Source organism: Pipra filicauda, unplaced genomic scaffold, assembly GCF_003945595.2.
Source record: "Pipra filicauda isolate LSUMZ 115617 unplaced genomic scaffold, ASM394559v2 scaffold278_size1010298_pilon, whole genome shotgun sequence".
Classification (NCBI taxonomy): domain Eukaryota; kingdom Metazoa; phylum Chordata; class Aves; order Passeriformes; family Pipridae; genus Pipra; species Pipra filicauda.
In genome coordinates this window covers 578,348-605,024 of record NW_024104396.1, presented here as the reverse complement: position 1 = coordinate 605,024, position 26,677 = coordinate 578,348, and the positions used below count along the sequence as shown (strand labels likewise).

Sequence of the window (26,677 nt, the reverse complement as noted above, 5' to 3'; positions counted from 1 at the left end):
GCTAGCTGAACCACATTAGACCACACGCCTTCATATTAATTTGAGTGTCTTCTAAAATTAGGCATTTTACATTCTGCAGCTTGAGGACGGGGTTTCAGTAGCTGTGGCGTTCATCAAGTAGACATCGGGCGTGTAGGAACTCAGCAGCAGTGAGTAACTTTGCCTTGTGCATTTCTTACACATTGTGTATTGTATATAATATTGAAATAAAATTTGATAGGTAAAATACAGTTGTTTTATGTTTTAGTTTATCGTTATTGCAATATTCTGTAATGTTTAACAGTCTAGTGTATTACAGACTTGGAGTTAAACAAGCTTCTAGCCTGAGTGGCTAGGAGGAAATGGCATTGTGGAAATGTGCAGTCTCTTCATTAGTAACTTTGTCAGATGTGATGTTTCATATGATTCTAATGTTTATTTTGTTTGATTTCTTTTAGACTTTATCTTGAAGATGGCATCATGCCTTTATGAATGCCTTTGTGAGGCAGACCTTGAAAAATACTATCCCCATTTTGCTGCCTTTGGTCTTCAGAATATCGATGAGCTTGCCAAAGTTTCCATGGAAGACTACACCAAACTGGGGGTCCATGACATGAACGACCGCAAGCGGCTCTTTCAGCTCATTAGAATAATCAAAATTATGCGAGGGGAAGGCGTTGCAGACTCAAGCAAGCAGGATTTTCAACCACGTGGCCTTTTCATTCAGCCCCAGGTGGCCAGGTCAGGTCCCCGTAGGCAGCTGCGTTTTGAGTCCTTCTTTGAAGAGAATGATGGAACAGTTAAAGACTCTGAGCCTGAATTGTATCGTTCATCTGATTTCAATGCCAATGAAGAGAAGGACAATGCAGGGGAAATACTGGGACACATTCAACCACAGGACTCAGAGCCAGTCAGATTAACTAGAAGGGACCTAAATATTCCTGGAATATGCACGAAAAAGGACCTGAGCTGTCCAGCGGTTTCTGATGATATTGCCCCTCTCCTGGGGGATTCTGAAGCTCCTATTGTGCAAAGAGTAACTCATATTTCAGGGTATAATTACGGACTACCTCATTCCTGTATCAGGTAATGATCAGTCACCTTTATTTTGCTAATATTTCAGGTTAGTCATAATTAATTCTTTCTTAATTGTGGAGAAGGATCTGTCTTTGTCACGTCCAAATAAACAATCCCAGCACTACAGAGCAGTGCAAACTCTTGTAGACAAGAGAGGGATTAATAAGCACTTGCAACTCTCTGAGTCTTGTAGAAGGAATCATCTGAATTTGACCAGCTGCTACTCACCAGGTTGTTTAAGAATAGTCAACCTGGTGAGGTTGTCTTTCAGGATATAAGGCTTTGTTTTCTTGGTGTTTTGGCGAATCTTTGTCTTTCCATGGGACCATCTTTTAAAACATTATTTTGCCAAAAGATGGCATTGTCTGTTGTCAGGTTTGTCAAGCTTTTCCCAGTAGAAGGGATACACGCTGTGATGGCTATATTTGTTTCTAATGGAATTTCTGAACTGAAACTTTAAAAGGAATCAGAATGAGAATTCTGGGGTAGGTTCATGGTGGTAAGAGGGATGCCTTGCAGCTGCTCCCCAGGACCATGATCTGTAACTTCCATACTTTTCCTGCTATTTGGTAACAGAAAGGCTATGATTATCATGAAATCTACCCTGGCAACATTTTTAAAGCACCAAATATTTTTCTTCCTGATGCAGCATCAGAGATCCTCTGCACACAGAATACCATTATCTTGGTCGTTGCAGTGCAGTCATGGCATTTTTGTTTTAAAATGCAGGGAGGAGAGACAGCTGTATGAAGTTGGAGCTTGTCTATGTTGGCTGTGGGAAAAGATTTGGTATATGAGAGGATCCATGGAGTCGAGGTATCAATTACAAATCCCACTGAGAATGCATGTAGCCTGGAGAAATAGTTGCTGCTGCCACACTGGAAAAATGCTAAGGTGACATAGTGATTAGGGCACTTAAGCTGTGAAATGCAAGACATTTTATAACACAACAGTTTATAGCTCTCCTTTGCTGGAAAAAAAATCGTTTTCACCTACCAGAGAAGTGCACTAACCTCCTGTATATATTGACATCGTGGTGCATTCTCTGTCTTTTCTGGAAGTTGAGCCAAGTGCAAATAAAAGGACAGGATTTATAGTGCTGGCACATAAAAAATGCTAAAATATAAAACCTAATGGCTCAGCTAGGAGAGTTCAAGATTCTTAATCCTACAGTAGAGTCTTCATTGTTGTTGCTCTCTTCTGTTTTTTTCCTAAGCACATTATGCTTCATCTTGTGGGCTTTCTGCATCTTCCCCTTGATATGCCTCAATTCCCTCTTCTCCTTTTTGGAGAGTTGTGCATTTCAGGCTTGGGCCAGTCTTGAGTTTGTAATTCCTGTTGGCAAGACACTTGGGTTTGTAATTCCTGTTTTGCAAGTGCCCAGCTGCTTCACTGAGTCCATCCGTTCCCATGTTACCTAGTCTAGTCTCATCCATGAGAAATATTGGAAAACACTGACATGATTTCAGTGGAAAGATATAGAGTTATTTTAACGTTTAAATTTATTTTGCGCTTGCCCACAGCAAATGGCTTGATTTTGACAGGGCATAGTGATTCTTCCGACCTATTATCTAGTCAGGTTTCTAATGATCTGTGTCAAGACTTTTGTTTGGGTTTTTTTTCTGGTAATAAAAATTATATTGTACTATGAAATACAATTTATATTTTCAAAAGGTTAGTAGGAAATACAAACCTCAGGTTTAGCATATATAATTAACATGCATTCTGTTCCCATACAAAATATACTTAACTAAATGTGTCTGTGTACCTGAGAGAATTTATGCCTTTTTGCTCATTGCCAGAGCCTCCAAGCCTTCAGTTTTTCCTTTCTCCAAATTTTGCCATCAACACTGCCTCCTTCAAGCTCTTAGAGCACAACAGGCTCTTTCTGCAGATCACCAAATCCAGCCTCTGACTCAAGAATTGAACTTCAGAGCTGCTCGTCATTTGTTGCACAACATTTGGTGCCAAGTGATACCCATAAGCTCACATCCACTTATGAAGCCTCTTATTTCAAGTATCACTGCCTTTCTTTTCCAGAGGAGGAATTTTCTACTTAAAAGCAGGGCTTGATGCTGGTCTGCATGGGAGAACTGCACTAAAATTAAATGGAATCCAGTTACAAGTAAAGATTGTAACTGGTGTGTGGTCTTTGAAGACCATGTCTTGAGATTTGTATCTGTCATGTGCTTCTGGGAAATGGAGCAGCACAATAGCAACGATACCACAAGCTGGTAGCTGTAATGAGATGTTGAGTAACTTCTGGGTTTGATTTCAGTTTATTAGACAACTAGTATGTGTTAGTTTTCAGTTGCTACAGTAAGAGATTTTGGCATTCGGACAGCATGGCAGAAACACAACTTTTGGGCAAGTTGGGGCTTGATTAGTTGAAACTCAAATCCAGGCTGAAAATCATTACTCATTTGGCTGAAGACAGCTTGAAAAAGGGAGAGGTATAATGAATACATTATTGTTAAATTCGAGCCTGTTCTTTATGCTGCATCACAAAATGCTTTACACAGCAGGTTAATCAATGAAACATGAAATGACCTTTGTTTCTGAGGTGTCTGGAAGGGAACTAAAGTAGACTTGCCAAAACATAAGAGCACAACTTTGTCAGTGGTCTGAAACCACATAACTTTTTACGAAAAAAGACCAAAGGGGAGACAATGACACGTTTCAAATTTTTTTGAGCTGAATAGGAACATTGTGATGCTGTTTTATTTCCCAGTTTGGGGCATTTACTTGTAACCTGTTTGACAATCTATGATGGGAAGAATGACAGTCCAGCATAGGAGGAAAAGGATCTAAATATTATACCTTCTCCTTTTCAAGATCTATTCATACTTTTATCTGTACGTTTTTAAGTGACTAATTGTGAGTGCAAATAATTTCAGCAAGATTAAATTTCATTATGTTAACTTCCATATTATGCCATCTTCCATCACATATTTGTGTGCAACTGAAAAGATGCCAGTCCAGCAACAAAGTCAGGAATGTGGCTGTACAAACTCAACTTTTAACAGGAGTGCACAAAAAGCATCAGCCTGTTTAGGAAAAAACATCAGAAAATTCATCGTGTAAGAGTGAAGCGTGTTATAGAGTTTTTTGATAAGCATTAAAGGCAGAAACATTACCTGATAAAGCTGACAAATTCAGGCATATCCTAGATACTGTTGTAACCTGATTTTAAAATGTAAACCTACGCTATTGTCGTAGATCCAACACTTCTGAGAAAGAGACTCCGTGGACAGAGAGTGAGAAAATCAGAGTGTGTGTCCGAAAACGTCCTCTAGGCCTGAGGGAGGAGCGACGGGGGGAGGTGAATATCATCACAGTGAAAGACAGAGAAACCCTACTGCTCCATGAGAAGAAGGAGGCAGTTGATCTTACACAGTATATTTTACAGGTAACATGCTCCACTGGAATGTTGAGCTTATGGGCTGGTCACATGTGTGGAAGAGTAAAGCATCTTGTGCTTGGAGTTTCCATGAGGGAAAACAGAGAACGGCTGTCAGCATTTCTTACACTGAAATAGATGGTGGGCTTTTCTTCTGATTTGTGCCAGCCTGTGGCAGAAAACCTGAGCCTGGAATTTTAAGCTCTAGAAGCTCTAGAAGCTTTTTTAAGTCTCTTGCAGCTTTCTTTGTATGTGGCAAAATAAACCCTCCTGCAGGAATGGCACATTGCTGCAGGAGAACTGCCTGCTGCAGAGCCCACTGATGGCTTCACAGGGTACTCCAGTGAGGGGTTCCTTTTCCACTGTTTCAGCACTGTAGGTCTGTTTCAGTGAATCACATACACGCTCATCCCCTCCATTCCATTGTTCTCAAATTCTCTTGAAAATTAAGTTCCCTTTTGGTCTTTGTTTCTTAATCCCGAATGCTTTGTGCTGTCATAGTTCAAATTCTCCCTTTTGACTGACAGCACCAGGAAGAGAACTGATTTCTAGAGAGCAGCAAGCCATTCTCCCTCTACTGGGTGTTATTTTTACAGTCTGGGTCCTAGGAACAACTGTTTGGAGTTGAAAATCCAGTTTGCAGCTCTCTCGGGTCCTGTTCATGTGCCACATTTTATGGTGCAGCACATGCAGCAACTCCACCCCAGTCCCTCCATCTGAGGACCTATATTTGGCATGTATGCAGCACTTATCACCTTCACGTCTTAGTGCTGAAATAACCGTTAACTAATTTTCTTATGTCAGTACAGATAAATGAATTCTTGCTATCAATCAATATAGTCCAAACAAAAGTGCTGTGGCAAAGGCTGTCTCTACTCTGTAGGACCTAGGAGAACTTCTCTGCTTCCAAGTCTGGCTGCTCACCCTGCATCCTTCTCTGGTTCCTATAGAAAGGACAGCAAGGGGTACAGAGCAAATGGGAGGTGGTGGAGCATATTCCATCACCCAGACTTCAGGCCCATCACAGAGCACATGTGCCCTGTGAGCTGAGACACCCTGGTTTAAGCTGCCTGTGCACTAGTGTGGTTGGTTTGTGCACTGTTGAAATGATTCTCAGTCCTAGAGATCTGCCACCTTAATTTACACTGCAGTGAGTTTATTGGAGTGCAGTGTTACACACCAGTTCACGAGCACTCTTGAAAACCTGATATTTGTGACCATCCCTACAATCACTACTCTTACCCTCATAATGAAGGAGCTCATAATGAACTCTGCTGCATCCTTTCCACAGACCCTGCTTCTTTGAGTCAGAGCTGGAGTGTGGGAAGTTTTGGGTTTTCTTGCCCCCTTCTGAGTTAATACAATCCAGCTTTGCCTAAGAACAGCTCCTCTCTTCTCTGGCACAAAAGTTTTTAAGAACAGAGGCAATTAATCACAACTTAGTCACAACTGAGGACTAATTTTGAGAAAGGCAAGAGTTGACTCCAAGTTCTTTTTACTGTTATAGTCTTACTGTACATCTGTAGGCTGAGTCATTTCATGAATAGGCTGTCTTTAATTGGTATTTTTTTATTCTTGTGGCATGCTCTGCTTCAGAATGATGGGAAATCAAGGCATTTTTCTTCCCTATGTTTTTTTTTTTCCTATCCTGAGTCTCCTGATTGGTGTGTCCCTGCAATATGTCGTGCTGCATGTTAAGTGTGCTGGATCACTTTGTGCTTGTTCCAAAGCCATATGAAGTCACTGGAAAGACTTTGGTTATTTAATTTTACCTTTGAGTGGGATTGAAGGGGAAAAAAAAGTGTTCATTTTCATACAAAGATCATCTTTATTTTTCAGCATGTTTTTTATTTTGATGAAGTCTTTGGGGAGTCATGTACCAATCAGGATGTGTATATGAAGACAGCCTATCCTCTCATTCAGCATATTTTTAACGGGTAGGGCATAAGTGCTTACTTTTGTTATTTTTTGCCTTGGTTTTGCCTTGTTTTTCCATTTTCATATACTGCTTTAATTTTCCTTTATGCTTTTCATCTTTTGAAAAATGCATTCATTTCACCTTTGCTACATACCTTCCCCCTTTCAGAATGTCTTTGATTGCAATTTTGACAAAATAAATCAGGGAAAACTTTCTTTGTGCTTGGCGGCAAATCTAAATTACGGAGGAAGGTAAAATTGGACCTCAGGTGCAACCAAGAGACACCATGGCCAGCCTAGAACAAAAAAATGTGTCCCAGGATTTCTGAAGTCTAATCTTCACTCTAACAATCGTGTGGTGCACAGTCATCTGTAGAGGAAATATGTTACTTCTTTCCTGGGACTGCTGAGAGATGTTTTTGCATGTATTTGTACAGTTCACAGGGCAATAGAAATTATTAATAACCTTGTGATTTATTTTTATTTTATTGATTTATATTTGCTTAGAGGTTTAATCATAATTACATACTTCCTGATTAATGGGAAATTGATGGTGGTTTTATGTGAGCGATCTTATTTTCATGCAAAATAATGAGCTCGAATATAGTTACCTTTTTCAGTCATAGAAGGAAAGGATTACATATCCGTGCTGAAAATTAACGAAGTGGAGTATTCTGTTCCTGAAAATCTCTAAGTGTCATCAGCAAAGACAGCATATCATGCTCCTGAGAAAAGGAAAATGGAAAAAAGGAAGATGAGGCTTTGTCTTGCTTTTTAATAGTCACTAAAGCCACGATTCACATTACAGCTAATCTAGTAATGCCACCAGAATAGATGACACTGTTTTTTCCTCAGCTTTCCCTAACTTTTCTGTCCCTCCTGCTGCATCCCTTTCACAAGTGTTGGTCTAATCTGACACCATGGTGAGCTAATTCTGCAATCTAAGCTGTCAAGAAATTGTTCACTATTACTCACTGCAGACCTGCATTTTTACCCACTATCTGCCAAGGTACTTACCTGGGTCAAAAGTCTTTTTTTAAGGGGGACAGGGAAAGGCAAAGAAAGGAAGAGAGACAGCACTCTGTGAGACATGAGATCTCCATAGGATGTGCTTGGGAATAGTTGTTAAGTGGTGTGCAGTTTCCAAGAGAGGATGGCAAACCAAACCTCATTGCTAAGGGGCCACTATAGATAGATACCAACACTGCAGAATCTTATTTAATAGATATGAATGAATCAGATGTGACACTAAACACATCAGTTATCTTCACAGAGGCAATGCCACCTGCTTTGCCTACGGGCAGACTGGTGCTGGCAAGACTTACACCATGATAGGAACTCACCGGAACCCGGGACTCTACGCCCTGGCTGCCAAGGACATCTTCGGACACCTGGAAGCTTCACCGTCAGGGAAAGACCTTCTTGTTTGCATCAGTTTTTATGAGATCTACTGTGGGCAGCTTTATGACCTGCTAAATGGAAGGAAGAGGTATTTAAATAAAAAACATGGTTTACTATAAACCTATGGTTATGAATAGGTTGGTTACTGTTTAGAAATCAGTTACTGTTTCGTGCAATTTCATTTAACATATTGGCATTTACAGTACATGTTATGTATTTAATTAGGGCTGTTTCTGGGAGCTACTTAGGGAGGAAGGCAGGATCTAGCACTAAATACTGTGACACTGATAGGGACTCCTGGTTTTATTGTTTGGGGGAGAAATAAGTAAGAATAAGGACCTATGTTTGAGATACGAGCTCAGATTGTTTTGATTACACTCTAGAAATATAACAGCTGAACATCCATAGGTAGAGAATCAACTTTCTTGTGGCCTAAAGTTCCTATCTTAGAATGGTTTGGGTTGGAAAGGACCTTAAAGATCATCTTGTTCCACACTCAATGCCATGAACAGGGACACCTTCCATTGGACCAGATTGCTCAGAGCCTCATCTAACCTGGCCTTGAACACTGCCAGGAATGGGGCATTCACAACTTCCCTGGGCAACTTATCTTAGGCCAAACATTGTCCTTTCCCTGGTCAAACATAACCTCTCTCTGTCTCTCCTGCTATACCAGGGGGGCTTTGGCTCTTGCCAGTCCAGTCTCTGAAGATCCTGTTGATCTCTACTTGTCATGCCTGACACTGCAGAGCCTGCTCACCCTCTCCCTGACCACCTTTACCTGGCAGCCCAGTGACTTGGCCAGAGCAAGCCCCTGCACGTGATGCTGCCACCACCTCAGTAGCAGCACCTCAGTCCCAGACTTAACTGGATGGTCCTATACTCCTACAGGAGCTCCATTTGGAATTAGGACAGCTCAGCACGTATTTTGCTTAAAAAAAACCCACCGTGGTCTGAAATTTCTAAATTTCAGCAGCAAAATATTTTCAGAGTGACCTTGAAGGAACATACCTGGCAGCTGGGGTTCTGCAACAGCCTCAGAGCACTGTCCTTCAGAGGGCTTAAGGAGGAGGCTTTCTGCCCCTCTGGGGAAGTGAGCATCTGTTTACAAAGGAAGCACCTTTTTCTGTGCATGTGTGTTCCCTTTCTCCAAAACAGTCTTTAAGGAGCAGGCAGTGTAATCTGCTGTGTAAGGAGTAGATTAACTAAGGAAGAAGGAATGTCCTTACATTCTCTGCATGTCCACTGGCTAACTTATGTGTTACTGAAGGAGAAGATTAAACTTCCTCCCATGTGCATCATGTCTGTATTATGCCTCTATATTGTAAGGCTTCTGTGTGATTCCTAGCACAGGTTCATAGAAGCTGCTTTAAAATCCTGTGCAAAAATCTTGAGAACATGAACAGAGCAAAACTTAGTCTGAACTTCCCAGAGGAACCCGAGGTGCAGTTTAAAGAAAGACAGGAACTCTAAAACGTAAACATGATAATTCACTTCCTAGCTTTATTATATTCCTGAACTAGCAGAAATGCATTGCTAATCTCTCTTTAGCAGTGAGATGCCAGTGGCCTGTGTTATGAATTAAGTACTTCTTCAGTTCTAAAAATAAACGAATGGCAGCAAGGGCTTTCCCCAGTGAGTAGCCTTGATTGCTTTTTCTCAGTGTCACAGCACTGGCACATGTCTTCGTTGCTGCTGTCTGAGATTTCAGAAATCTCCTTTCTGCACTGTTTTGTTTTCAGACTTTATGCAAGAGAAGATGGCAAGCACGTGGTTCAAATAGTTGGACTGCAGGAGGTCCAGGTGGAGTCTGTAGATGAACTGTTGGAGGTAACCTTTATGTTTGTGATTCATTCTTTGTCTTCTACAGCTTGATTTGCTGATTTGTGATATTTGCAGAGATTGTTATTTGGTGTGTAGCACAAGTGTATGTTCCTGTTTCAGGCCCTGAAATTACCAGTCCCAGCAGAGTACCAAGGGATGCTATTAAAAGAGCTTAAAAGTATCATTCATGAAGCTGCTTGGGTCACTGTGACTTGTGTTAACCACATGCAAGCAGTTGAGTCACAGCTGTCACCTCTGCTGCCATTCCTTAGGGAACAGCTTTGCCAAGAAAGAGACTGCTATCACTATTCCAGAAATTAGATAGTGTCCCAGCAAGGGACCTTGAAAGCTGGATGTGTATTTTCTCCATGTGATATTCTATGAACTTAGATTTTTGTATATAAAGGGTATGTGGGACAAAAAATATAAATTTGAAATTAGAACTGGTAATTAGAAAATACTTAAGATTGAGATATTGATCTGAATTAGGATTAAAACACTGCTTAGGTAATGATGTGTGATAACAGCCAAGTAAAATTAAGATCTTTAAATTGTAGCTGACATTCACCACAAGCAAGGTTTCAATTTTCCTTCCCCTTCTGGCTGAGCCTGAAAAGAACACTGGCAAATTTTCTGCATTGTCTCCTGCAAGAAGAAAGCTGATTAAATCTGCTTTCTATTTAGTCTGACTTTGCATAGTTTAGTTCCTTTCTTGGTAAGGAAGTGTAAATTACAAGTGCCTGGTATGGTAATTGACTCATTAAAATTGACGTGGTGTTGTCCACTTATATTGCACTTAATTTTGTTCTTCATCTTCCCATTAACTCCAAGCTTTGGGGCAAGCTGGTGATGCTTCTGCAAATTAGAGTGTAAATTTGCTATATGGTTGATTTACAATTCCTCTGTATTATCACATTTCACACACAGAAGAGCTATTAAATTACTTCATTCTTACAGATATCTTGGGGGGGGGAACGATATCATTCACAGGCCCTTTTGAACACAGAAATGTCACTGACTTGACTCAAAGCTTCTGAGTATTCTGCAACAGATGTATGGAAAGAGCCTTGAATACATCCCTAGTTATTCACAATTAATTGATGCTGGCTTTGATTCAGAAATTATCTGCATTTAGCACTAATATAAAGCTCAGAAGCAGCAGCAGTTGGTTATGCTGCTCATTGAGAACTGGCCACCGAAAAGCATGAATAATTCAGATCTGTCAACTGAGAGCATATTGATTTTGCTAGGTAATATTTTATTTTGTTCTTACAACCAGAAGCAAAATGAATGATTGTTTTTTGAATGCCCTGCTCCAGTCAATCCTAGGCTTTCTGTGACAGTCCTTTAAAGTTTTCAAAAAATAATTATACAGATTTGTATCTGGAAGGACTCTTTGTCCTTCTGCCTTGCTTCTCTTCCTTCTTGTTTTATTGTTGTACTGACTATAATTGCTCTTTTAACTTTGTTCCTTCCTTTAGCATAATTTCTTTTTGTTAGGGAAATTTAGAAAGGTTTTGGCACTTTGTATTTTTTGTGTCGTTTTCTGGATAATTGTGTCCATCTACTACAAGGGAAAGTGAAATTTTAAAAGAGCACAAATAGTCTAATGAGTCTCTTAGGTTAAGTGTACAATCTTACAAAAGTATGCCAGCAATGAAAGAAAGAATTTAATTTTATAGTTTGGGTATTTTGCAATTCACAGTGAGTGTGTGATGTAGCAACTTCTTATTTGCAGTGTGCTCTCTAAGCTTTGTAGTGTCACTGCAAGGAAGTCCACATACAAAGGTCTGAAAGAAACATTGTGAGGGATCCAGCCTAACTTAACTTCAGCCTTGTACCAAATTTTAAGGCTATAATGAGCCATTCATCATCTTGGGAGGACAAGATCTTTTTCTGAGAGACTGTATTTTTATTTACAATTTGCTTGGATTTTGTCCCCGTTATTTTGCAGGTGATTTTGAAGGGGGGGAAAGAACGTAGCACAGGAGCCACTGGAGTCAACTCGGATTCCTCTCGATCTCATGCCATCATCCAAATTCAGATTAAAGATGTAGCCAACAGGACATTTGGAAGGTAAGACAAGAAGTGCAAGTGCTCAGTGCTGATGTCAAGCCCAGGCACATCCAAGAGACAAAGAGGAGGTGTTAGTGGGCAGGTGTGAGTTAAATCAGAGGAAAGGGTTCAAAGGGACTTTGGGAGGTTTCACAGTCCTTTCTCTGTTCCCAGGGAGAACATTTTAGGCACATCTGTTAGAGCTTTGACAAAACTGTTTGCACAGATTTCCAGTGAAGGAGTTTGGCAATCAAGTCCATCTTCTCATCTTCAGTGTTTAGTCTGGCTGAAGGTAGATGTCTGCAGTGGACAGGTCCACATGTGAGCTCGCCACCTTTGAAGTCAGTGGAAAGAAATAGCCGTTTCTGGGATCCAATTCATGCCATTCTTCAGAGCCACCTAAATTAGGTCAGATGCATTTGCCTCTCAAAGCATTTCTATCCTGTAATTGACTACAAAGGGAGTCTGGGATGACTAACCCTGGTGGAGATGATTCCATTACAGATGTTTGCCTTTGGTCAGAAGAATCCTACCTCGTACCTCAGCTAAACCTCCCTGATAATTTGAGAGTGTGACTCTGATGCTATCTCCAGCAGACAGAAAGAGCATTTGGCTTCCTCTTCTAGTGTCTACTTTATGTATTCGAAAAATAATTGTGCCTCTTCTCGGTCATCTTTTCTCCAGACTAAACAACGCCAAGAAATAGATCTGAGGAAAAAGGTCTAGGTATCTTTATTACTGCTGAGTGTCAAAAAACCATGCTGACACACCCTTCCAGCAACTACCATGTAGTCTTTCTTCCCAGGATCAGATTTTGAACACAAGGCAAAATGGAAGAGCCACAAACAGTGGAGAGAGGAAAAGACAGAACAGGCAGGCTTAGGAATTAAAAGTATAGGGGTTATGTAGGTGTGGCATCTGGGCTATTTTTTTGTGTGTCTGTGAAAGAGAGGTGGAGCTGGAGAGAGGAAAGGGTGCCCAGATATTCCTATAAAAGAAGTCAAAGCTGTTGGAGAAAAACAAGAAGGGCAAAGACAAAGATACAGTGCAACAGCCATTACAGCAGCTGGCACCCAGAGCTAGAGAATGTGAAATGGAATAGTGGAGTTTTGTAGAGGAAGGACAAGGATCACTGAAAGCTCAGTGTATTTACTGCACTGGAAATTTCGGTTCTTATTGTTCTGAATTCTCATTTGAGAGGGGAATGACAGTTGTCTGTTTTACCTGGAAGGAGAAATCAAGAAACTTACAATTTCTTTTAACTGTGTTCTTAGGAAACTACAATCACAGTGATTATCTGGAGAGATGAGTGTGTTGCACTTTAAACAGCTTGTCCATTAAACTGTGGAGCACTGTCATCACACGTAATTACACTTTCTATTACGACTGTGTTAGTGTTAAGATGCTCTGACACTGTTCCTGCTGCTGTGCTGCTTTTGATGCCTCAGATATTTCCAGTGGATGTTTTTCATTGTTCAATAGTAGTAATTTCTAATCATTCTCCTGATGCCATGTGTTGCAGCTCTCTGGTTTAATAAAGAAAAAGGAAAAAGAGGGGAAAAAAAGGCTCTAAGATAAATGCAACTTTTTTTTTTTTTCTAGGATATCATTCATTGACTTGGCTGGCAGTGAAAGAGCAGCTGATGCCAGAGACTCAGATCGACAAACAAAAATGGAAGGAGCAGAAATAAACCAAAGTCTTTTAGCAGTAAGCTACTGTCATATCTGGGGGAGGCTTTATATTTAATTACTAGCATGTGTTTTAGGATAAAAATGACCCACGTCATAATATTTGAATGTATTCCATGGAGGAGGAAAAATAACCAAGGTATTGTGTCCAGTTTAATTTGTATCGTGACCGAAAGACAATTTAAGAAGGAAGAAATTTTGTGATGAAAATCAAATATTTTTTAGCCATTCTTACAGCCAGCCAGGTAAACATAGCATGGAGAATGCTAGGTATAGTATAAGTGTCCCGTATTTTATAGAGAAAGTGTTGTCCCTTCTACATCCAAAGAATACTGGCTTAGAATAGCTGTATTTTTTTCATAAAAACACATCTGTTCCTGCCAGTTATTTTCACCGCTTGAACTCAGGCTTCTCTTTCAAATCAGGAATAAAGGATTTAAATACTCGAGCACAGAAACTAGCAATTCATGCGTGGGGAGAAAGGAACAGGAAGAAATGCAGTCTTAATGCAAACTGTTCTTTTGTAAGTGCCCACAGTTAGGTAAAGAGGGACAAAGGAGCAGAAAAATGCCATCTGAGATAAAGCAGAAGTGCCTGTAAGGGTAAACTGTGCAGAAGGCTTTGCACCTCCTTTAATGCCAAGGAACAAAGCTCACTGATGACTGTGGTCTTTTCTAAGCGAGGCTGAAAGTGATACACAACGGTGCAGAAGTCAGTGCACACAACTGCACCCCTTAGTGAGCTGTAAATGGGAGGTGCCTTGCTCTGTTTTGAGAATGTAAATGTTCTTTTTCGCAGAAGCTTTTCCTGCAGTGGAGTATTAGCATTTGTACTGGGAGGTAGCCTGTGAAGTGAATGTGTTTCTGTACTTTGTGCTTTCTGGAGTACTTGCTGGTGAATAACTGAATGGCACAGGGAGTTGGGACCTGAATAGAAAGAAGTCTGATCCTAAAGGTCTTCTCCAACCTAAATAACTCTGTGATTCCTGAGAAATGAGGCTTAGTGTAAGCTCATGAAACTGTTTTAAAAGAAACTTTAAAATCAGAGTGCGTACCTTTTGGTATTGTGTGGAACTGAGAAAATACCTAGGCAGTCTACAAGTAGTGATTGAATTAACTGTAAAAGGTAATACAAGAGGTATTAAAGGTCCACATGACCTGCAGCCTGTAAAACCAACTCTGCCCTCAGTAATAATAACTTTGTCTTCAGGCATTTAAACACATGAGGTTTGAAGTTTGCTGCTCGTTTAAATATTCCTGTTAATTTCAAGTGTAAGACTTTCAGATGCTGCAACAAGGAGAAGCAGGATTAAAAAAAAAATAATTGTTTGATCTCCTGCGTGTTACAGGTGCAATTTTTAATAAAATGCTGTAAAAGTGAGAAATAAGTGTCATTTTAAGTAGGAGTCTGTAGAATGTAGTAAGGCTGTAAATGATTCATGCTAGTATCACCATGACAGTAGTGTAATCTGCTTGTTTCTCCTTCAATATTTCCTCTAAAGGGCTTGTCTCGTGGCTATACTTTCCATTTCTGGCAGTTTTAGAGAGCATCCAGGCTTGATATGGAGTGTGATGCTATTGTGCTTATTCCAGTGAAGTACACATCTTTGAGTTTGAACATGACATCTTTTTACAAGGCTGATAATAAATCACAGAATCACAGAACTGCCAGGATTGGAAGGGACCTCTGGAGATCATCCAGTCCAACCCCCCTGCCAAGGCAGGATCAGCTAGAGCAGGTGACACAGAAACACACCCAGGTGGGTTTGGGATGTCTTCAGATAAATCTGTGCTCTGTGCTGCCTGAAGGAGCTGGAGCTGCCTGTTCCTGCCTGTGGCAGCTGCAAAGTGACCTTGGCACAGGACATAGTAGGAGTCAAAGGTGACATAGGGCACTGTTAGGTTCGGTTTGATGCAGTTCAGTTCATGACTGATTTGTTGTTCCCTTCTGAATGTTTTCTCTTTTGGCAGCTGAAGGAATGCATTCGGGCACTGGATCAGGAGCATGCACACACTCCTTTCCGGCAAAGCAAATTGACTCAGGTAAAATGAGCAGCAAGGCAAGAGTAGAGGTTTCCCTGTAAAGGGCAAAAATAAACAAAAAAAAGCAAATAAATAAATAAGTGGCATAGTTCAGTAACTGCTATTAAACCCCTTAGGAAAAGAGGAAAAGCATAACTTTTGCAAACTTTAATTCTAAAAGTAATCGCAGAATTAAGGCCAACTACCAGTTTCTCCCAGCCAGTGCTGGGGACTGGCATGGTTAAAATAACAAACGAACAAACAAAAAAAGCTAAAACAAAACAAAACCCCAGAAACTACCTTCCAGACTCATTCAGAGTTACCATCCATCTGCAACCAATCCTGCATCTTCTGTGCAGTATCAGTCCTGGGAGCTTGCATCAACATTTCTTCACTTCAGTTGTAACATCTGCTTTATTCCCCCAAACATATGGGCACCCTTGTGGCACCTGCTGCAAGGGTTTGTTCAGAGCCCTGATTAACACTCATATTCATTTTAAACTGTAAACAAATAATGATAGGACAAATTGAGACAAAAGAACTACATTTAACAAAAAAGAAAAAAAAGGAGCCAGTAACTAGTGTTAAATTTCTTCTGTACACATTGCTAATTTACAGGACAAACAAGGGGCATGAACTGCTAAGAATCCAGTATTTTTTCCTTTGAATTCTAGGTGCTAAAGGATTCTTTCATTGGCAATTCCAAGACATGTATGATAGCCAATGTATCACCCAGCCACTTAGCTACAGAGCATACCCTGAACACTCTACGATATGCTGACAGGTAGGTGGTGAAAGACAGTCTTGCCAGGATGAAAAACAGAAAGGAAAAACTAATGTATGATATTTGTGGTTACATTTTATTTTGGCTGTTTTGAAAAGACTGATTTAGGCAAGAAGTGCAATTTGCACAATGCTAATAAAATGTTTACCTATTCCAACCCTTATAATAGATCTTAAAATTTACCTATTCCAACCCTTATAATAGATCTTAACATTTTCCATGTATTGTAAGTACTTTCAGTGATGAAGATATCACTGTGTGCCCCTGTAATCAGGATTTGGTTTAGCTTTGTATTACAATTCTACTTAGAATGTGGGCAAGTCCTTCACCTTCCCTCCTACATAGGAGGAGGTAAATTACGGGCTGTGCAACACTGGTGTTAGAAGGACAAGAGATACTTGAAGGGCAAAAGGGGCAAAGGGAACAGCTGAAGGTCAGGCTGATAGGGAACAGGGTGATACCAGTTAATCAGCTCTTTACAGTTTCACTGGGGATCAGTTGATCCAGGAGCAGTGTAGCCCTGTGAGCATCACCAGATCTAAGGAGCCCCACTGCAACTACTCCAAAAGTCCTACTTAGTGCTCTGTGGGACTCTGATGTGCTGTGTAGAGTACCAGCTCCTTCTGCTGCATGATAACATGAGGAAATGACACTGCCTTGCACTGAAACTGGGGCCGTTTCAGCTCACTTGGCCTGTCATGCATCGTTCAAGGAAGCACTTAAAAAGGCTGCTATAGGCCTTTCCAGAAGTTCAGGCATTTTGGCAGAGGGATTTTGATACCTGTATCAAAACAAGATCCTGTTCCAAAACAAACCATGATGCTGAATTCAGTATTTAGTCTCAATACGTGAAAGCATTAGTTTGTTCTAAAGATGCTGTTATTTATCTGAAAGCATGACACCTTCTAAATCCAGCCTGTTTCACAGGGTCAAAGAGCTGAAGAAAGGGATTAAATGTTCCACCCCTGTCACAAATAGGCGTCGCAGAGCTGGAAACGTATCTCCAAAACGTGTCCAGAGCACTCCCTCTTTGCCACCTGGGGAAAAGAGCTCTCCAAAGAAAGTGAAGCTAGGCCTACAGCATCCCTCAAGTGCTACAAAAACAAAGGTATATCCTGCAGCACTCCAGCCACCTGGTGTCCCTCTTACCTCTACCCCAAGGGCAGTCAGCAAAGGACATGCCTACAAAGGAAATACCAGCACACCGTGCTTCCAGCTCATGAGCCCAATTAAGGGAGTACTACGAATAGCACATCCCCTGAAGAAGAAAACTGATGATCTATCCCCCCTCTCTGAACAGAGCCCCTCTGTGAAGGATTTCATCATCAAAAGTGCTGCCACAGATGAAACAAGAGAGAGTGGCCAGAGAGACAAGTATATGCAAGACAGATCACCTGTCCAGTGCCTGAAAGTCCAGACAGTGCAACCTGTTCAGAAACAGCTTGTTTCTAGAGATGATATTTCCTTTGGAGAGGGAAATCTGCCCTCTGACAGCAGAAATACTTTTGCTAAACACTATATTGAACCCTGGACGTATCTGCCTCCATTTCAGAAGGAAAGGGAGGAGCATTTACGTCTATATCATCAGCAGTTTCAGCAGCCACCTATTCTACAACAAAAATTGAACTATCAACCCCTTGAGAGGTTTTTAATGCAGTACAAGCCCGAGGAGATTCAAGTAAAACAGGAGCTGAGCCTTACTCCCACAGAAATGCAGAACAAAGAGGGGATGCCACTGGAAGATCTGGATGACAGCGATTTCAGTGAAGATTCTTTCTCACCTGTCTGTAGTCAAAAGAGCGCGAAAAGGGGAAACACCAACAAATGCAGTCAACATTCCTTTTTCCTTCATGAAAGAGAAGAAGGAACTGAAGAAGAGCAAAAAGGCCAAAAGCGACAGGATTTATTTTTTAAATATGCAATACCCATGCAAGAGCATGAACTAGATGACAGCTGGGATTGTATCGAGGGCAGCCCAAAGGCAGAGGAATCCATTAAAAATGCAGGCTGCAGCAGAACTCCAGCAGACTGGAACTATGACTTAGCTATTGAGTCCCCTCCAAGCAATACTGCAGAAAAGCCTTACTGCCTGCAGGAAGATCCTGCTTGTAGCTGGAAACACAGCAAGGATTTCCTAGCTGATCACAAAGAGTACAAAACCAAACACAGATGTCTTGTTTACTCCAGTGAAGCCACCTTAACTCCAGAAAAGGATACTTCAAACCCATATGTATCTCCTGTGTTGAAACCAGGAACTCCAGAGTGCAAAGAGATTGATCTCCAGCATGAGGAGAGGGAAGAACCCACTTTGGACAAACAGGCTGCCGTCGCAGGAGATGTACAATGGAAAACTCGTAAAAGTGAAGTTAACCACTGTGTCTCTTCCAGCTGCTCCTCAGAAATCACTTCCGAGCTAATAGCCCCTCTCCTGATGTCCCCTCTTGACTGTGAGGAAACAACTGATCCAGACAAAGTGTCTTGCAACCAAGAGAAGTCCCCTGGTGAGAAGCAGGCTGCAGGCAGTGCCATGCAGGGCTCCCAGAGCAGATGTGAGGAGGAGGGCTGGCAGTGCACGAGGAGCAGAGCCCTGACGGACAGCATGCTGGAGCTGGGGGAGCAGATCCGGCTGGTGGGAAGGCACCGCGCCCTGCTGTGCTTCCCGCGGGCCGGGCACAGGTGGCTCCCGCCCGCCTGCTGCCGTGCCAGGCCCTGCTGCTGCTGCCGCCTGGGCTCGGGGTCAGCACAGCAGGGAGGGGGCTTGTGTGTTGGGCCTGACCCCACAGAAACACCCACAGCTGGATCCCCGGGAGCCAGGGCAGAGGGAGAGGGTGGGGTGTCCCACAGTGACTCCACGTGCAGGGAACACACCGGTGGCAGACAGGGTGGTGCTGACCTTAAAGATAGTGCCAGTAGTTCAGGAAAATCCAACTCGAGTCAAGAACCCAGTGTTGAGCCCATGGCTGAGGAAACAAATGCTGAAACACCTGAAAAGAGCTGTTTTTCAGAGGCAACGTGCTTTCTCAGTGTGGGGCACACGGATCATGCAGCCCAGTCCCCCTCTCAGGAGAACAGCCTGCTGGTGCAGCCCAAGTCAGGAGTGAGGAATGAGGACCTCACCCATTCTGAAGACCCTGCCAAGTCATCATTCAGCAGTGAGGAAACAGCATTGCAAAAAAACCAGTTAATGCAGAGTGATTTTACACAAGAGACTTCTGCTGCAGATACAGGATGTGCAACCAAAGATGATAAGCCAGTAGCAAATGCAAAGAGCCCCTCAGGCATGTCCATCAGCAGCTCTCCAAGTGCTACATCAGAGCTGGGGAAGTGGCAGAGGGAAACCCTAGAAAAGGCACAGTAAGTCTTGCTCGTCATTGAAGTTTGTAATGAAGCTTAGAAAAGTGATACATTTGCCTTTATTTGTATGTCATAGTCATACGTGCTTTAAAAACCAAAGTGTAATCTTCTAATAAATAATTATAAGATTAATCACAATTTATAGTCAGTATCTTTTAAATATGTGATTGCTTGTTACTTAGTGATATTTTAAAATCTCACAGGAAGCCAATTTTTCTATTAGAGCTTCTAACATAATGCTAGAGGAACTAATATTATAGTACAAACTGCAGTTCTCAGTAATTAATTGGCTTCCTATAAGCTGTAAAATACCTAAAATACATCAAAACCTTCCATCAAGAGTCAGGTCATAGCTGTTCTATCCCTATGGAGAGAAAAGCAGCGTGGCAGTCACTGAAGGTGTAGATATAAAACTTCCAAGTAGTCTGAGCTGCCACTGTCAGCTCCCAGGGACTGGCCTGCATTCATGTGTCTGAAAATACATTGTTTATCAGTGAAACTTGCTCAGAGGAACCAACAGCAGCACTGCCTTCCTTCTCTGCCTGTTTTTCACCAAAATTACTTTCAGCCTCGTGGTTGTAAGCCATTTCACCAATTAATTAGTCAGTTGTTTTGCTCCTTGATTTCGCTCTGTGCCCCTGTGCTGCCTGTGCTAATGAGGGGCTGTGGTCGGTCCTCTGTGAACAACCCTCAGTCATCCAGATGACCCTTAATCCCAAACCAGTGCATCCCTCTGTACTTCAAGGAGCCCTGGAGCTTCCTGAGTGCCAGGGACACAGGACAGCAAGGCTTCCTCTGGGGTATTCCCCCTTCTTGAAGGTTTATTGAGGCCAGCAGTAACTACAAGTAGTGCAGTGGGCTGTGTAACCAGGGGTGTATTTTTTGTTTATCAGACAGGCTGTAATTCGTGCCCATCAGGAGCAGCTGGATGAAATGGCATGCTTGTGCTTCAAGGAGGAGTGCTTGATAAATCAAATGTCAGCAATGGTAAGTGTTTCATATGATGATTTTGGTGCCTGTTGAACCTGCATAGATTAATCTCAGAGATTATTAATTTGAATTGGTGATGTGATGTTCCTCATCAGTTCCTCTTCTTGTTCTCCGGTGCCTGTGTCCTTGGAGAGGCCTTTCACTCTCAGTGCCTGTTGTGTCTCTGCCAGTCTCCAGAGTCCTTGAGGCAGCAGGAGGTGGATGGGCCAGCCTGAACTCTTTGTCTCTTATCAGAAAGCCTGCCCTTATTTGTGTCAAGGGCACCAGACTGTGTCAGACAGGGTGTCTGTCCCTGGGATGTTTTTCTCCTTAAAGGCTGGAGAAAGTTGAGTCAATATCACAGAACACAGCACACCCCTAAAGCATGGCACTGGTGGCATTTGGCTCTTCCTTCTGGGAGCCCCATTGCCTCCCACACTGCAGATGTGCCAACAGCCCTGGCCCCACTCACTCCAGTGCTCTGGCCGCTGTGGCTTGTGCCCTCACAGGCTCTTGGCTTTTGTCACTCGGGTGTTTCTTGGCTTGTCCTTGTCTCAGATGACAACTGGCGTATACTGGACCCAAAGACTGGCACCTGCATGGCCCCAGTGCAATCCCAGTTCTCTGTTCCTCCTGCATCCCAGCAAATACATGTCACAGCCATGGGACAAGTCTCATCTTTCACCCGGACTGTGAACAATTCCCAGTGAGAACTGCCTTCCCAGTTCCCTCATGTTATCAGTAAAGCCAAGCTGCATTGCTGCATTGCATTACCAAACCATTTCAGTTCCTATCACAATTCAGATCTGAAGTACAGGGACTCTTCCCTCAGGGATTTTGGACTGGATCCACCATGTGGCTTACTCACTGTGATTTCCAGCTGCATGTGCTGTGTTACAGATAACATACAGAGGTTCACAAAGCAGCACAGGAACCATAAACTGTGTTAGTTTTGTGGCAGACAATGGAGTGATACAAAGCAATCTTTTACTTTTTTTTATTTTTAATTTTTTAAAAAATCTTTTGAAATTGTTCTTCCTAAGTCTGTTGGTCACTGGACACCAGTTCTGCCCCCCATTTATTTGCCCCTTGCAGCAAGCAATTATTTTCTGGCTAGCAGAATTATGACAAGCTTGCCAGGTCTCCCAGCAGTGTTATTTTACAGCATGACAGTTTTTTGGGTAGTGAAATCAGCTTGGGATTCCTGTATCAGCTTCTCTGCTTCCATTTTCAGATGGTTTCAACTTCTCCAGCCGTGAAACTTTGGCTGCAGGAGAGACTTATGCCAAGACCAGCCACACACTGAACACAAAGCCATATTTAAAGTGCTTAAGAAAAATATTCCACAGCAGCTGGGCTGGTCTTTATTACTGTCCCGATGTCCCTGTGAGACAGAGATACAGTGCAGGAAATAGCTGGAATACTGCCAAATCAGCTTTCAAGTGATTGATTTCCATGCATAGCAGCTGAATTCCCCAGCCCTGGGGATGTTGACACCTCCCAGCTTCTCAGGCACTGACCTGTGAACAGAGGCACCAGACTTCTCACAGCTGGAGAGCAGAGCAAATCCAAGTGCTCCCTTATTAATACAAGCCCTACTTAAAAATAACTGCCTCCATTTCAGTTTTAATCAGCTTCATATTGCTTTTTATCCGTGTGGCAGGTTGCTATGGAAGGTAGAGTTCCCCTCGACCAACGCTGTGTACAGTGCTGGGATTGCTCACGTCAGACCTGGCAGACCTGCAGCCAGGCAGGAGTTGGACTGGGCCTGTGACCTGATGAGAAATAAACCCCTCACACCTCTCAAGATTGGGCTGTTATGATCCATGGGTGGCCCAACACCCCATTTATTTTCATGATCCAACATTAGAGGTGTCAGGAACAGTGTTCAGTAGATTGTAAAACTGGGGGACCAGTCCCTGTACCAAATCTTTGAAAAGCTGACCAGTGTAGCAGAGTAACAACAGGTGTTTCATACATTTTTATTTTTAAACCATTGTATTTGCTGTAATTTCACCAACAGATAAAACTATCAGAGTCAGTGAACCTTGGTACTTAGAGACACTGACCTTTGTCTGTGAGGGTCGGGACTTAAATAAGGAAATGTTCATGTAATCTACTAGACTGCAGAATGGAAAACAGGCTTTTATGCACTGCTGCAGTGCAAAAAATATGCTGATTTTCTCAACCCTGCTGCAGATGTTTCCTAAACTTTCCTTTTGCCTTCTTCACCAGGATTTTCAGAATTTCATGGCCATGCTGGATGAAATCTTGGAACTGAAGTCACAGTGTATCCAAACAATGCGAGCCCAGGTCCAGCTCTGTTTAGCCTCTCCTGGCACTGACATGTCACTGCAACCACCTCCACCAGTTTAGACCTTCTTTGCTTCCACACACACAGGAGCAGCTATGGAAAACACCAGCCAGCACTTTGCTGCACTTGGTGCTGCAGAGTGTGGGTGGTAGGGGATAGCTTTTGGTTTGATGTGTGCGATTAGTGTGTATTTTATATAAGGATGGAGAGAATTCTGAGTAAATGAGAGGTGACTAATTGGCAACACAGGCTTTGTATTTTCATTAATACCCGTAAGCCACCTTCTTAAAAATAACAATTCAGCAGCCTTTAAATATCTCATCAAGCAGCAGGCAGTCCTGTTCATGTATCTCAGCAACTTCTCACGTGTTAAAGGCACTTCTGCATTGCCAAGAAAAGGGGGGGCGGAGGGGAAAACCACCTGAATAGAAATGCTCAAAAGCTTCCCAGAAAAGTGTTTGCAAACAGGAGCCAGGGGTTGTTACAATGACATAACCAGACCTACTTAGTAATTGGAAGTCAAGGCAGGGCAAGAAGCACTGTCAGTTTCAGAAGAAGGAAGCCTATTGTTGCCCTAGTTCATGGGATGAACACTCCAGAGCTCCTGGAAGATGTGGTTTAAGTCATGGGTAATGAGCGGTTTAGCAGGGACTTTGTACCAGAGATTCATCTGTTGTGTTAATAAGCATGTGGGTGTCATGCTGCTGCCCACAGCTAGAGGCCAACAGCTTCACCTGCTGCACACATCAGCCCCTTGCCCTGTGCCCGGCCCTGCAGTGCCCACTGGTCTCACAGAACTGATTTCTCACGTGAAAAGCAGGTCTGGCTGGAGGCACTGAGCTCCCAGGGGCTGCTGATTGCTGTTATGTGAAAGTAGTATTTGAATCAACAACTACAGAACCATCAGCTGGAGCCCTGTAGAAGCTCTGGTGCTGCACATGCATCACATCTAAAGCACAAAGCAAGTCCACTTGCTGAAGGCACAAGTGACCTTGAAACATGCTCGCTGACAACACGCTGTGTGAGCGCTCCCGCTCCAAAATTAGGGCTGTCACAGCGCATTCAGCCATCTCAGTGGCTCCTCAGTAATGCCTGTGGTAGCTCATTCAAAGCCTGCTCAGTAGCCAGAAATGCCAAGGGTAATGGAACACACTCCTGTCTGACCAGCTGTGGGTTTTACTGCCTGGCTCCACAGCCTCCCGCAGGAGCCCCAGTCAGGCTGAGCAGCAGTGCAGTAATCACAGTGACACTCTGGGATGCATATTTGGTGCAAACACTCCCAGGAATGTCACACATGAATCCCACATCACTCTCCTGACTGGTGGGGTGTTTTTAGCACTGGTTAGTCTCTATTTTACAACTGAAACTGGATTTCCCTGTGGAGCAGAGAGCGGAGTTTCTCCAGGGTCTGAGTTGATGGCTCTCAAGATGGTTCCTGTGTCCAGGTTACAGGCCAGCAACGTCACACCTAAACCCACATGTCCCAGCCCTCTGTTCAAAAGCCTCCCTTGCCCAGAGAAATGAGGTGTCCCTGAGCAAGACTCCTGGTGCTTGTGCACAGCACAGAGTGGTGGAGCACCAAGGAGAGCTGTAAAGCAGTGGGACACCCAGCACCCTGCTAAAGCCACACAGGGAACAGCAAGTGTTTAAAACAGCTCCCTCCACCTCCTGGGGCCAGGGAGAGTGTTCCCATGAGCAAGGCGAGGGGAATATGAGGCAGCTGGGTAGTCCTTGTACTTTCTGCATGAAAGGTTGTGAGCACTTACAGTGGTTTCCCCAGCACTTTCTCAGCGAGCACACAGCAAACAGGGCTGCCAGGGAGCAGCTGAGGAGTTTTGCAAGTTTGTTTGGAACCAAGGAAAAGGTCAGACTGTAGGATGTGTGCACAGGTCACAGGAAAATGTGATGCCCAGCCAAAAACACAGTGCGAGGGAGGAAAACTTTCCCTCCACGTGCTTTGACATTTGGGAGAAGAGTATTGGCTAAATGCATGTTCAGGATTTTAAAGTGCAGCTCAGCAAAGTACCCTCACAGGCACTTAGCAACTGAACATTTCTAAAGCAACACACAAGGAAGAACCATTTGCACAACCAACAGTGCCATGTCCAAACCTCGGTGCTTTCAGACAGTTGTGACAAGACAGATGAGTGACCACAAATTTCCACAAGCAGGGATGTGAGTTAAATCAGCTGCCAGGTTTGAGCAACCTGTGAAAAAGGCAAGTTTCATCTGGCAGATCTGAGCCCCAGAGCCCATTCCCAGAGCTGGAACTATTTGCTCCCTTGAGGAATGGCCAGGGACACTGGGAAACAAGAAGTAATCAAAATAACTACAACACACAGTTTCCCGAGGTCCGATACAATCTTTTTTTAAACTGGAGGCATCCAGCCAGTCCAGAAGACTGTACCTTCCTAAATGTAATCTTTTATTATCAGTCTGTTCTCCAAATTTTATTTTCCCTACTGAATGTGAGATTTGACTAAAATGAAAAAAATAAAGCAGCCCTGGTTGTGGAAATCTGCCCAGCTATGGCAATAGCTGGACATGTTTGAAGTGCTGCACACCGAGGAGATACCAACACTGGGCTCCTCGTATGCAACTACCAAAGATGAACATTTTTCCTCCATTTATAGGGTTATTACCAAGCCCCTGCATTAATTCTTACATGAAGATGTGCTAAATGAGCATCTTAGAAGTGTCATCCTCTTCCTATTGTCTCATATTCCACTGACAACTGATATGAAAGGTTTTCATTTGGTTCACTTTTGTATTGAGGTGCAACAAAGACTATTAATGCTCACGGAAGAGGCTTGGTACTTTATTTCAATGGCTGACATAATTTAAAGTAAAATTCAATGTACTTCAGTATTCAGGTAAAAACCATTCTGAAGGAAATGTGATCGAAGTGCCCATTTGACTGACTGCAGAAGATTAAGTGGGGCTGGAAGTTGGCAGAGATCCCCTTCTTACCCAGCCTGTTGGTGTGGCTGGTGTTTCAGAAGCGTGGCCGGCCTGACCAGCCTGGCCAGCAGCAGTGACCCTTGCACGGCCAACACGGAGAGCTGCCCAGCCAGGCTCTGCACTGCTGGGAGTGCTCTGGCAGGGCTGGGCCAGGAGCCACAGGGCTCGGTGGAGAAATCCCTGGAGCACGGGGGCATCTGCTGCTCCCCCTGCCCAACTGCAGGATCCCATAAAGAACTCACCCTCAAAACACTGAACAGTGACCACAGCAGCACCTCTGCTCCCGCACCTCCAGCCAGCAATTTTGGCTCTGCCTCTACCCTTCTCCTCACAAGCCCTTCCACCAGGAGCCCAGCCCTCAGTGCCCAACCCTGACAAAGTTACAGCAGTGACAGGTGCCAGGTACATAAATCAATCCGACCTGAGAACCCAAGGAAAAGCCCTGAGGTCTCCAGTGTGACCAGGGGTGCAGCCAATCCGCCCACCAACCAGCAGCAGGGGAGAGCCCAGCATTGCTCCAGCCAGCAGGACCTCTCCACATCTGTGCTGAGCTGTGCCTTGACAGAAGAGAACAGTACTGAGTAACTAGTGATGCACAGCACCCAGAACACTGAAGTCTCATCACATTGTCTCTCATAACACATTCCTTCCCCTCCTTTAAGACACGAGGTTAATCCCCGCACTGCGTGGTCTTTTTTTCTACAAGATGCCACCCCAGGAATACACTTCATGCCTTCAGCCACCCAGTGATGTAAGTCTGGAAACCTCACTGCCAAAACACGAGCAACATCACAAGGGAAGAGTCAGGTGGGTCTGGCTCCCTGGAATGAGGAGACCACCTTCCCCTCCCTGCTCTCACCTCTACAACAGCCTCTACAGGCAGAGTAGTGGGGTTAAGAACCACACCCCACAGGGAAAATGTGAAAAAACAA

General features: G+C 43.2%; 1 protein-coding gene across 6 annotated transcripts in view; it reads left to right on the top strand.

Moving 5' to 3' along the window:
• The window catches only part of KIF24 (kinesin family member 24), a 28,385-nt gene extending 5,357 nt beyond the window's left edge, over positions 1 to 23,028 (top strand). For 2 of the 6 annotated variants that reach the window (XM_027722199.2, XM_039382651.1), the window contains 13 exons: positions 80 to 149; positions 438 to 1,065; positions 4,276 to 4,465; positions 6,296 to 6,393; positions 7,647 to 7,862; positions 9,517 to 9,604; positions 11,553 to 11,674; positions 13,256 to 13,361; positions 15,313 to 15,384; positions 16,038 to 16,147; positions 17,075 to 19,501; positions 20,395 to 20,488; positions 22,706 to 23,028. In XM_027722199.2, the coding sequence (XP_027578000.1) occupies positions 452 to 1,065; positions 4,276 to 4,465; positions 6,296 to 6,393; positions 7,647 to 7,862; positions 9,517 to 9,604; positions 11,553 to 11,674; positions 13,256 to 13,361; positions 15,313 to 15,384; positions 16,038 to 16,147; positions 17,075 to 19,501; positions 20,395 to 20,488; positions 22,706 to 22,846 (4,278 nt within the window). In that variant the 5' untranslated portion in view covers positions 80 to 149; positions 438 to 451 and the 3' untranslated portion in view covers positions 22,847 to 23,028. Of the gene's footprint in view, positions 1 to 61; positions 150 to 437; positions 1,066 to 1,785; positions 1,951 to 4,275; positions 4,466 to 6,295; positions 6,394 to 7,646; positions 7,863 to 9,516; positions 9,605 to 11,552; positions 11,675 to 13,255; positions 13,362 to 15,312; positions 15,385 to 16,037; positions 16,148 to 17,074; positions 19,502 to 20,394; positions 20,489 to 22,705 lie in introns of those variants that run through there. The other 4 variants (XM_039382654.1, XM_039382652.1, XM_039382653.1 and 1 more) reach the window with 4 other exon arrangements.
• Positions 23,029 to 26,677: the final 3,649 nt, after the last annotated feature.